We start from the raw sequence: 12,826 nt of genomic DNA on the forward strand, positions 1-12,826 counted from the left end.
CCACCGGTATGATGCATTCTTCTGATGGTTTTGGCCAAACGCTGTCAGCAATGAATTAACCTTTCATGGTGTCTTTTGGGAAGGTCACTTAGCCTCTGGATTAGATATTGCCTCACTAACAGACCAAATATATACATCAGAAAATGGAAGCTGTCTACCTTCAACTCCAGCAAATAAAAGAGTTGAATTTTAATGTCTCACATTATTCTTTCTTTTACTCCAAAGTCAACATTTCTTTTTAGAATATTAGCATTAACAATAACATATCTATGTAAGGACTACCTTATATTTTTAATAAGGCCTTTTCTGGTTTGTTACAAGAACATTTCATTTGCTAATTAAATGACCTATGGTGTATAACAGTAAGGAATGACACATGAGAGGTGCTTGGTCTAGAGGAGTTCTTGTTTGGCACCGGCACTGGTCAGTGTAGGCACAAGAGAGCTGTACTAAAAGATGGCAATTAGTACTGCACTAGAGGTATTTGGTCTTCAAAGCTTTGGGGCTGGTTGGTCGTCCCAGTAACTGAGCTCCTCCTCTACTGATGGACCAGATAAAGGCAGGTTGGTCTGGTCTATTTGGTCCTTGTTGCTCCCGTAGTCAGATCTCCAAGGGTTTTGAAAAATTCCTCCATCTCTTGCTGGAGGAGAATGTTTCGATTTTCTGCATCTTGATGTGCCCGCTCTGAGTTCCTGAGTCGGATCTCTAGCATGTGAAACTTCTTCTTCTCCTGGTCTAGGTCCTCCTCGAGGCGGTTTATCTGGGACTGGTAGTTGGAACAGGACTCCTCCAACCTCAGACAAGAGAAAAAGAGGATGTAAATAACACATTTTGATTTTAAATGGCTATTCTAAACAGAATGACAGATGACTCATCCTTACTTGCGGATACGGGCCTCATAACTCGTCCTCTGCTTCTTCAGTTCCTGCTTTAGCTGGGCCACCTTGCTTGAGGCATCTTCACTTGTTCCTGCAAGATCATCCTCACTGCAGCTTGCACTGTGTTCTAAAGTATTTGCACAGTCTTTGAACTCTGTGGGTCTTTCTTGACTCTGTTCTGATTTCGCTGCTTTATCGCTCCCTTCTGGCTCAGACAATGAGATCTCATAGGACGTCCACATAGACGAAGTGTCAGCAGGTAGGCTTAGACTGGAGGGGGCTACGTTGTCATAGGCAGACAGTCTGTGGGATTGGTGGAGGGCTCTGTGAGACAAGGATGTTCGAGAAGAGTCTTCATCAGAGTCTCTGTGAGAGTCTTTAAGAGTAGTTTCTTTAAGAGAGAGGGTTGAATCCTTCAAAGAGTCTTTCAGTCTTTCCCCAGATGAGGTGGTACGTCTGTGAGCTCGGAGGGATGATAGACCATTCATTAACCAGTTGCTCCCACCAGCAACTGACACGTCCCCTGCTGAGCCCCCTATTTTCCCCCTTGGCACACCAGAGGCTGCACTTCCCTTGAAGGTGCATCTCCAGGAGGGCAAGGCTTTAGCTTGTTTGCTAGGACTAACAGCTACTTCGCTTCCTACTTTTCCTTCAGTCTTGTTGTCTTCCTCTGTCTTGCTTTTGCTTTTCTCTTCAATCTGATCTTCCCCACCTTTTTCCTGTGTAACAGGGCTTGCTGCAGTTGACTTAATGTCTGTAGAAGAAGTGGAAGATTGTTTTTTTTCTTTAGGCATTTTGGTGCTTGTCCCTGAGGAGGGTGGGTGGGCAGGATCTTCTTGTGAAAGCCATTCCACCTTGCACCTTTGGCTCTCCTGTTGCTTAATAGGAACCTTAATCTCTGTTTCTGGCTCCTCACGTTGGTAAAGTCGGGAGTGTTCACTGATTAGCACAGTCATGAGGTGCTGCACTTGTGTACTTCCTGTTTAGAATGGGAAACAAACAAACAATATTGATTGGAATGTAAAATTTTGTCACAAATTTGCAGTATATTATCAGATATGGACATGCTCTCCAACCCTCCATCATGGTGACTGGATCCTCCACTCTGGGACGAAGGATATTAGGTCCAAACACAGTGGCCAGGTTCTGGACACTCATCTTATTCTCACTGGAGTGAGATTGGACCTCATCCAGAAACCTGAACAGAGAGATAATCAAAAGAAAAACTTGCTTTTTACATAATCATAAGTGCTAAGTTCTGCTAAAGTTGGTTAGATGATTGAGAGGCATTGATTGTGACTGGTGCGTGGGATTATTTGTATAGTGGGAGGAGGTACAGAAGATGTGCAATTATGTACAGTGATGTCACTTCCCCTGATGAAGAGGATGTGGGTGTGATGAATGTCTCTGGTTTGAAAGGCTGACAAATCCTCAGTTGTGAAGCATTGAAAATGAGGACACAATAATGAATCCCACCAGAATCACAATGGCACTGATATATTCAGTACGCAAGATACGGCTTACGTACTTGCAGATGTACTCAAGGAGGTTGTAGTTGACCTGAGGAAGTGATTTCACCTGTTTGCCGAGCTCTGTAATACCCTTGAGGGAAAAAAAAAGAGACGTGTATTGCCAGGAACAAAGTTCACAATGTACCAGTAAAGTCTTAAGCAGACAATTCATTACCATTTCTTTATCCTTAGTAAGAAGCTGAGCACAAGAGAGAAACTGTGTGTATTTGGAGAATGGGATTATAGGCTCTGGCAGCTCTCGTATATAGAGCTTTAACAGTGATGCCACTGTGTGGACGTCTGTGGAACTGTAAGAGAAAAGGAGTGCACAATATAGAGTACTGTTCCATACAGATAATGATTTGGTATACTGTTGTAGATAAAATGCCCCCTCCCACTGCCTCACCTGTCAAACACTGGCTTCTCGCCACGGTCAAAGGCATCCTGCAATTCTCGAACATGATTGGTCTGTCCGGGGGCCCTGAAAAGGCCCTCCTCTTTGAGTCCATTTTCACGTATGAAGCATACACACTGCTCAACCAGCACGGGGACCAGTCTCTGAGGGCCACACTGGGATTCATACAACATTGTCTCCTCCAGGTGCTGCCCAAAGACACCTGCAGTCACAAAACCAAGAAAATGGAATACCAGTCATGTGACTGATAGATAGATTAGATAGATCCTTAATTAATGCTGTGCAGGAAATTATCATGTCACGGCAGCATCAATAAAAAATAAATTACTTATGCGAACCCTGGAAGCCCCATTTTTAAAGCATGTAGACACTTCTGTGTGTATTTGTCTGTACATAAGAACATTTTAAAGACTCAAACCTCCACCAAGTGGAGCCCATATAGCTCTACGTATGGCTCTGACCCATTCTTCCATGTCACTCTGGGAGCTAGCCATCAGCAGGAATGATTCATGGCTTATACCGGTTCGATCCTTTTCTCCACCTCCTGCTGAAAAGAAAGCAATACTTCGTCATTTTCTTGGTCACTATGGAAGAATGACTAGCGCATCTCAACCCTACTGTGTTTTAAACATGTGGAATTAAACACATAACAGATAGCACTCCTGCAAATTCGATTGCAACTAAATGGCAAATGACAGAATTATTCTGTTTACCGATACCATGTGCAAACAGATAAACTAAACCAACTACAAATATCAATATCAGTATTCTCAATAACCTCATTAGCTCAAGCACCCCTGTAAAGTACAAAGACACAATCATGCAGCTCTGCCTTTTCTTCCTCTGGGTGCTCACAGCTTGATGCTACCGGGTGTGACATTTCAGTTTGACATTTACTTCATTTCAGCACAGCTTTGATTACACTATGTGAAATTCTCTCCTGCCATACTCCTTTGCCTTTGAAGAGGTGGAAGGATAAATAAATAAATAGATTTTAAAAAAAGCATAAAACTTGCATTCATGAAAACCAGATTTTAACAAAGAAACACAAAAGATGAGTTTTTCAAAAGTAGATTTAACAAGGACTGCATATGGCTCACTGTGTGGGATACATATCAGTACCTGGATTCATTACCAAGTCCTGCACTGTGGTGCATAGTGTGTTGTGTGTGAGACAAACGACCCAGAAAGAGTATGCTTCCCCTGGGACACCAGCAACTGCACCATGCGTTTCATTCTTTTCTCTCTCTGTCCTGGACCTTTCCTCGTGCAACTTTACACTCTGTTTTTTCAACAAGACAATCTTTGCCTTCAAGGTCACACTGGACTGAGGGCAGTGTATTTACATATAACAACCCATTTATTACAAATTCTACATATTTATTGCCAACCATTTTCCTAAGCACTTATGTGTGTTTATGTTAATATCCACTGAGCAGCAGGGAGGTACAGTCATGGTAAAAAGAAACCACACCCCATTTAAATTCAAAGGTTTGATGTGTCAGAATACAATTAAAATCATCTACAGGTCTTAAAATTAGATAAATTAAAACATCAAAACATGACATATTGCACTAAGTCATTATTTATTTAACCAAACCGTAATGCAAAAGCAGTGCGTGCAAAAACTGATCACATCCTTAAAGCTTTATAGGAATCAAGAGGGTAAGTAACAGCCAGATGTCGCTAATCACATGCATCAAATTAATAGCAAATGCGACCACCTCTATAAAGCTGATGTTTTGGTAGTTTGATGATCTGGAGCATTCAGGTGTGTGTTAACATAATGCCAAGAAGAAAAGGCATTAGAGATGTAACTGTTGCTGCCCATCAGTCTGGGAAGGGTTGAAAGTTCATTTCCAAACTATTTGAAATATAGAAAGATTATTTAAGGACGGTTCCCCAGGAGTAAAAGTCCCAGCAAAATCACCCCAAGGTCAGACTGTGCAATGCTCAGAAACTGCAAAAATCCCAAGAGTTACATCTCAGACTCTACAGGCCTCAGTTAGCATGTTAAATGTTAAAGTTCATGACAGTACAATTAGAAAATGATTGAACAACTATGGCTTATTTGGAATGGTTGCTAGAAGACAGTGTCTTCTCTCTAAAAAGAACATGGCAGCACAGCTTAGGTTTGCAAAATTGCATTTGAACAAACCATAAGATTTTTGGAACAATTTCCTTTGGACAGATGAGACCAAAGTGGAAATGTTTGGTCATAATGCCTAGCGCCCCATTTGGAAAAAAGCAAACACAACATATCAACACAAACACCTCATATCAACTGTCATGCAAAGTGGTGGAGGGGTGATGATTTGGGTTTGTTTTACAGCCACAGGACCTGGGCACTTTAGAGTCCTTAAGCTGACAATGAAGTCAAAGAATAGAGTATAAAGTATAGAGTCAAATGTGAGGCCAACTGTCTGACAGCTCAAGCTTGGCTGAAGTTGGGTCATGCAACAGGACAATAATCCCAAGCACAGCAGCAAGTCTACAACAGAATGAGTAAAAATGAAAAGGTGCTGCAATGGCTCAGTCAAAGTCCAGACCTCAACCATGACTGAAATGCTGTGGAGGGACCTTAAGAGAGTTGTACATAAATGAATGCCTGCAAATCTCAATGAACTGAAGCAAAGTTGCAAAAAAAGAGTGTGACAAAAATTCCTCCACAATGATATGAGAGACCTACAAAAGTCATACAAAAAGCAATTACTTGAAGTCACTGCCAAAAGTCCCTTCAAGCTCCTGAATCATGAACTTTTTTGTTGTTGTTGTTTTTCACATCTACTACTTCTGCATCGTGGCTTAATTTTAGTTACATTTATAACAAAACAGTGTAATATCTGATGTGTTGTTCATTTCAGGATGTATTTAAATAATTTTAGAACCTGTTAGGTACCAGATGTTTTTTTTTTTGTTTTGCTTTTTATGTCCTAATACATACTGTAAAGCCTTAGAACTGACAGAGGGCATGCTTTCTTTTTACAATCACTTAATCTAATATCTAATCAGAAATTCATTCTTTATTGTGACAACATAGTAAGTAGTTTAATATCTTTAATCATATTATTTTATACACTGATCATAAAGTCAAATGCAAGAGGTACAGTTAAAATGATCCCTTTAATTACATAATAGGAAAAGTACAAAGTAAAAACATGGAGTACAATGGCTCAAATATCTACTCAGTGAATGCACTTAGCAATATATCACTATCAGTATCAAAAGCAAAAGTGCTCACTATATATGAAAATGGCTGCAGTCTAGGCTACATTATATTCTAATTACATTAATTATTAATGCATGCATTACTGGAGGATTTAGCTGTTACATTTAGTTGGAGTGGAGCATATTTAAAGGACTTTATTTACTGTTGGATAGTTTAATCTGTTGCACTTTATGTCATTATAAGTATTGTTTCTATATATCCTGAATAATGACATCAGGAAGGCATCTTAATATCCTAAAATCATTCTTCACCGTGACAACCTCAAACTACCAGACGCTTGGAATGACAGACCTGCCAAGTACCTTTAAAACCTTTAGTACCAATAAGAGTCAGTACATGATAGAGTATATGAGAGAGACTTGGATGAGCACAGGATAGGATATGGCTTGCTGCACACATAGTCTTGATCACAATTTTAAGCAACATGGAGAAAAGTCTAGTTAGGTCTGGCACTCTGCTTTTCAATCTTGTGTCCTTTTTTTTTGGCAAAAACTTTTTTATAGCTAAGTGAAACATTAATTTTGACATAAAAATCTAAAGGGAGCCGAGTGTGTGGTTTTCTATTTGGCACTCAGTGCTAAACAGATTGCTCAGCATCACTTGCACAAGGCTTATTTACTTACTTGTTTCCTTCTATAACAGAACTGTCACCGTGCCAACTCACCTGGAACAATTTCAAAAAGGTGGCGACCAGGCTCGTCCTGATTGGCAGGCACCTCATTGACCTGACTACCCTGAAGAGGAATACAACCCTGCCGGAGAAAGGCAGGAAGGTGTGAGATAGACAGGGGTTCTGGACAAGGGCGTGTAGTGAATGTTAAATATTATAGAGATCTGAGTACACACACGTCTGGGCAATTGTCCAACAGAGGGAGGCAATGATGATGGAGGGAAGGATGACTCAGGGAAACATCTATTCATCTACTTATCCCACGGGTACTTCCTGATGTACTAGCATTTTTGATCCCTCCAGCACAGAGACGGTCAAAGGTCAAAAACTAAGTGCTTCAAGCACAACCACAGGGTAGGTAGTTACCACATAATCAGTGTATGTGTCAGGGCAGTAACAGCACACTATGGCTTTAATGGAGATCGTGGGGAAGTCTTAATGGAGAGTGATTTTCTGTATGAAAAATAATAATATTTACCCAGCTGTAGTTTGAACCAAGTATTTCATTTAGTGTGTGGCTTAAAAAAACACATGGTCACTTTTATTTTACTTGGCTATTTAAAAGAATGGAAAACATATTTGACTTTATTTTCGCTGGAGACCAGCTCTGGGTTGAAATACGAATCAGATCAGTTCAAAAAGTTGGCTCAGAAGTTTCAGGTTGAATCTAAACGTATAACAGAGCAGCCTTGCAACAGGTGACATGATGTAACTGCTTTGTATTCGCTATTTTGTGTACCTGTGCTTTGCTTTCATCCTGATCCTTGTAAAAATACAGAGCTTCCGTTCTCAGGACAAACCAACGCAGCTGCCAGTTTTTCATGATACTCCGTTGTCTTTTGAGCCAGCCCGCCTTCAGTGCTTTCTCATGATCCAGAGGAGAACAGGGCCTGGAAACCCGAGACAACTCTCCAAGAACCATGCTTTTGGACCGTGCTGCAAGGATACACACATTGAGAGCAAAGAGAGAGTGATGAAGAGAGATTTTAAAAAATTGGGATTCCATAAAGGCAATAAGCAATTTTGTAAATCTTTCTTTGTTGTCTCCCTCGGGTACAGCTAAGCCCACAGGATGGGCCGTGCGTCAAGATTTCATCTAAATTCAGTCTGCAAAGGGAAAGCCTCCATTTTGCAGCAAAGCCACCTTGTTTTCAGAAACCCATCTATTTCAGTATATTTTATTATGTGTTTCAGATATTAACAAGGGGATATATTATTTCCAGTCTCATTGCTGCACAGAATTTTGCTTTGTATCAGGCTGTGCTTTGACTGCTACAGCCTGACTAAAAATATGGATTATATATTAGCATCTGTATGCCAAAGGAATGGAGCAAAAACAGTGACAGTAGAGTGATCCCTAGGGATTCAAACAGCAAGAGAATGGAGAGAGATAAACAGAAGGCAGAGGAGAGGAGAGAAGAGAGAAATCAATGGCGTCTTTTTTTCCCTGTTAATTGCATTTTGCTTTCTGCTGAGGACAGCAGGGAAGGTATCTTTAAGGGTCTGGACTGAGCTCTCTCTTTCCTTTCTCCCTCCTGCTTCTTCTCTTCATCCCTCCCTCTCTCTCTCCCTCTCTCCCAATTATCAGCTCTCTTTCTGGATTCCTCATTTTAATTTCTCCCCTTGTTGAACATCCTTCCTTTGCAGAGTCATGACTGCTGGGAAGGAGGAAGAGAGACCACATGAAGCAGTCATTTCCAAAACAATATGCCGACAGCTGAAGTAGGCTGATCAAGGTTTATGAATACAGTAGACATACCCATTTTTAGATTGAGTAACCTAGTAAAAGTACAATGTAAAGGGTAAAATTGTAACACTCAAGTGAAGTACAGTTTATTACCCAAGCACAGTATCTGAGTGAATGTACTCAGCTACATCCCACCACTGTAGTATCAAAAGTAAAAGTTTGGTTGCAGTGGAGCTAATTTAAACTACTTTATTTACCATTGGGTAGCTTTATCATTATTATGCATCTATAATGATCTAAAATAACTATTGACTGTATGTAGTGGTAGCAGCATAAAATGGAAATACTCACAATCAGGGCAGTATTATTCGCAGCTAAACCACAGCCAATTATTCAGTTAATATTAAAATAATTTAATAATAAGTTATAACATTTACTGCATGTCATTAACATATGAATGAGATGAGACTGCAATAATACATTCATCAGTGATTATTATGCACAGTTCAGTATGAGAATGTCTATAGTATGGGCTCCCTCCTAATTTTGCCTCTACAGTATCTCAAAAGCACCACATATTAAAGCCCTTATGCTATCCATTCAAATATTTTAGCAATTATTCAGCAATCCAGATAATGGAGGGGCTTCATCTACATCACACTCAGTTTTACAAATAACATCTTTGGGCATAACTGCAGCATAACTGAATAGGTTCCAGATCCAGCTCTGTGATGCTGTTTGAATTTGCCCTGAAAGATGTTGCATAAAAGGGTCAGTGGAGAGCAAAGCTGGGAATCTAATCAAAGGAGGATACCATTACAGCAAATGAGAGATGGCAAGCGCACAAGACATGGCAAGCAAAGTGAAGTGGCTACTGCACTCTCTGACTGTGTTCGTGAAGGAGAAAGAGGAGGCACTACTCCTCCCCATCATTTTTTACGATCTGATTTTTACAGCTTGTCTAGAACATCAGCTGCCAGGGGAGAGCCGAAGCAACATCCTCACCTAAAGACACACAAATACGAGTCTTCTTGAAGAAGATACTAGACAATATTTTTGAAACAGTGATTACAATAATAATCAGTTTTCCTGGAGATAAGGTGGTAGCTGTCACAACTCCCCACGGCACCTGCAACAGTGTGTCAAACAGCGTGCCATGTAGGAACCACTTGCTGTGAAGAGGACAAGAAGTATTTATACACTGCATCCTGATAACTTCGGTGGTAGGAGCTGTTCCTCTGATTTACAGCTTCCATATTAATCTTCACACAGTCATGTGAGAGGCATGTATATTTGGTTTCCCAACTTCTGTGGTCACAAATGGATTTTACCCTGCATTAGAGGAACTATGTTTGACAGTCAGCTGTTGTGATTTGCAGGGGCAGAGAGTCACACGTTCCTCCCAACTGGATCTCTGTCACCTGCCAAAAACCCCAGCCAAATAGCTGGAGAAACCTAGTCATGTGTTCGGGTGCAAACGTGTCAGAATATGGGCAATTTTTACATGAAGAATTATCTTTCCAGCAGCCATGTTTACTACAACCTGCAGCATCTCCATCAGAATCAAATCTTCTAGGAATAATGGTAGTATAATCACCTGAGGAAGACATGTCGGATTACATCACCCTATAGTAGAGCCTGTTAACGCTCAGTGAGCTCTGGACACAACATTTGAAGCCTCTACACTTCAGATCATTCAAGAAAATGAATCAAATTGTTAGTAACAATGGTAACTGGGCTGCAGAATGACACTGCTCTGCATGTCATTATTAATGAAATCACTAATGACAATATTGATGATAATCTACGAAAAAAGACAGTAGGACAGATGGAGCTCTGCAGAGGCAGCAAGTAAAAAAAAAAGAAGAAGAAAGCAGCAAGAGAGGAAGAAAAGACCGAAAAATGAAGCCTAGATGAAGGATGGAGGAAAGGGAGGAGGGACTGTGCTTACCCCGGCGTGCCTGTTTTATCTTGGGGCTCAGCATGGTTACCGTTGCTATACTGCTCCTTCTCACAGAGACATGACCGCATCCCTCTGTTCACACACTATTCCTCACACACACGCTCTACCGGCTCCTATCGCTGTTGCCTCGCCCTCTTACTCCTCATCCTCTTCGAGCATCTCTCTCCCTGGCTCACAGTCTTGCACTCTGTCTGATTTCACACTCACACACACACACACACACACACACTCTTAACCTCACACTCTCCTCTACCTCTCCTCTTCCCTTTAAGTCTGACTCCCCCTCTCTGTCCCACTGGCCCAGTACGCTGTTGTGCTCACATACCTAGAGCCCTGCCTACTCTCTCCCTCTCTCTCTCTCTCTCTCTCTCTCTCTCTTTTTCTTTGGTTTTTCTCTCTATCAGTCACACTGCTTCCTGCTGCACACTCTCTGTATCAATTTCTCACCATCTATAAATATGTCTGGCTCTGTGTCCTCTGTCTTGTAACCCTTTTCTGTATTTTGGCTTTCTTATTGCTCCACAGTCTTCACAATCCCCACAGCTGGTCATGGAGATTTGATTATGGGCTCATGTGAACCTGAAGTACAACCTCAGATCAATATATTTGATTTAACTGACATAAGCCTCACCACTAAATGTTTGATGCAGTGAACGTAGGCATGACACTGCAATGTCTATGTATAGCTGTAAATCTGGGAAAGTTGCAAATTTTGCTGATATTTTCTTTAACCTAAAAACCACCGACTCCACTAAGATCCTGAGTTGGCCAAGCACCTGGCTGAGGATCTGAAAATGAAGCCAACTGATGCATGAAAATCAGAGAAAAACTGTAAAAAGGTTTCAATTTCCTCTGTCTGAAATGTCATTAAAAATGTCACTTAAAGGGGAAGTCAAGACAGGAGCCAGAAACCTCAAAAAAACCTTTAGAGAAAACTGTCTGCTGGGAAAAAGGCATCGTAAAAATCTTGTATAACTAAAATAACTCACAGAAAGGTGTAACTGAAATAGGAGAGGTGGTGCATCATTCCCAGCATTTCTGCATAAACACTGTTTATATGGAAGAGTTTTCAGACATTTTTACACCACAAGTTGGTGCATGAAGTTTGTAAGGGAACATCTGGATCTGAGCTATTAACAGATAAAGTCAAATTAAGACACAATCACTAGGACTTTGGGAAGTATAAAGTATTAGAGTAGTGGGTCCGTCTAAAGGGGAAAACACTGAAATCCACTTAGAAAGCTTCTCCCCTGGCAAGAGTTTAAACCAAGGCCAAGCTTGTTGGGAGGCAACATTGTTAACCACTGAGCCACCCTAACATTAACGTTTAAAATGTGCCCTTTTAAATCAGTTTTTTTGTTTGTTTGTTTTAATCAAATCTTGACAAAGTACATAAACACTGGCTGTATAATCCACAGCAGACATTTGGCAGAACTGATAAATTTTGGGTGGACACATGTTTAAATCAAACAAAACATTAAGCATTTACTCACTCAGGGTAAGATTTACAGTCAGACAGTAAATGCCAAACTCCTCAGTCACTCAGTAATTTGCGTGGTAAAAGCCAAAACTCTCAAGGGTGCGATGTTCTTGTTCCTGTTCAGTTTGCTATAAGGTTGTAGTGATATGGCAGCTAAATGCTAAAATCAAGAGGGTGGATGAGACCAAAAAGAGCTGACTGAGATTTCTATAATAGTCTTTTATTTAGAATTAAATAGTATTCGTTAAATTTGTTAAACTAGTATTTATAATAACATAAATTTGGTCATAGAAACAGCTTAGACTGTCACAGGCAGTGCAAGGCTCACAGATGGATAGAGAAATACTGCTGACAGAGACAAAACAAAATTGCAGCTTAACTTCATCTGAGAGCTCAGACAGTCAGTTTTATCAAATTTGACAAAATTAATAATAAAGTTTCCTTTACACAATGATATTCACTACAAAACAAGCTAAAAACCGAGCTTTACCTGCCAGCTCCTTTGCTTTGTCAAACATCTGTGGAGTCCTGTTAGGATTCATGACACTGAACCCGTGTGCACCGTAGGTATCCTTCTCCACTGGGGCCATTTCTAGAGCCATAACACATGCAAGCAGGCACATTCATGGTCTAAACAATGACAATATTGAAATCTTAGTCCTCTACTTAATAGCCAATCAAATGGCATTCACATGTCCACAGAAAATGGACTGCCATAGTTGCCATCAATAACACCTCTGACTTGTCTCTCAGGAATGCTGATGTGAACAGACTCTGATAGAGGGAAGGAAATAAAGACTGTCATGCGAGCATTACTTGCCATGTCATCTTGGTTGGGTAGACCGGACGAGTCTTTCTGGAGCCAGCCTCTCTGCGCAGCAAGGAAAAGAATCACATTGTCTGAAGCAGCTGCAGTGATAGGTCCTGCTTTACAGGGAAATAAAACACAGCTGTGATGCTCTCCCACCGTCTTCGTCCTCATTTTCAGTCTGT

General features: G+C 40.8%; 1 protein-coding gene across 2 annotated transcripts; it reads right to left on the reverse strand.

Moving 5' to 3' along the window:
• Position 1: 1 nt before the first annotated feature.
• arhgap22a (Rho GTPase activating protein 22a) lies at positions 2–12,528 on the reverse strand. 2 transcript variants are annotated; one of them, XM_030748767.1, is made up of 10 exons: positions 12,324–12,528; positions 7,443–7,639; positions 6,698–6,785; positions 3,223–3,351; positions 2,796–3,006; positions 2,565–2,697; positions 2,407–2,480; positions 1,955–2,076; positions 882–1,857; positions 2–794 (listed from the first exon to the last, which is right to left on the reverse strand). In XM_030748767.1, exons 1-10 carry the CDS (start codon positions 12,454–12,456, stop codon positions 575–577), a joined length of 2,283 nt encoding a protein of 760 aa, XP_030604627.1. In that variant the 5' UTR covers positions 12,457–12,528; the 3' UTR covers positions 2–574. The 2 variants fall into 2 exon arrangements, with proteins under 2 accessions (XP_030604627.1, XP_030604628.1); XM_030748768.1 differs by lacking the exon at positions 12,324–12,528 and adding an exon at positions 10,342–10,446.
• Between the last annotated feature and the right edge of the window lie 298 nt (positions 12,529–12,826).

The sequence above is a fragment of the Archocentrus centrarchus genome, chromosome 15, assembly GCF_007364275.1.
Source record: "Archocentrus centrarchus isolate MPI-CPG fArcCen1 chromosome 15, fArcCen1, whole genome shotgun sequence".
NCBI classification, from domain to species: domain Eukaryota; kingdom Metazoa; phylum Chordata; class Actinopteri; order Cichliformes; family Cichlidae; genus Archocentrus; species Archocentrus centrarchus.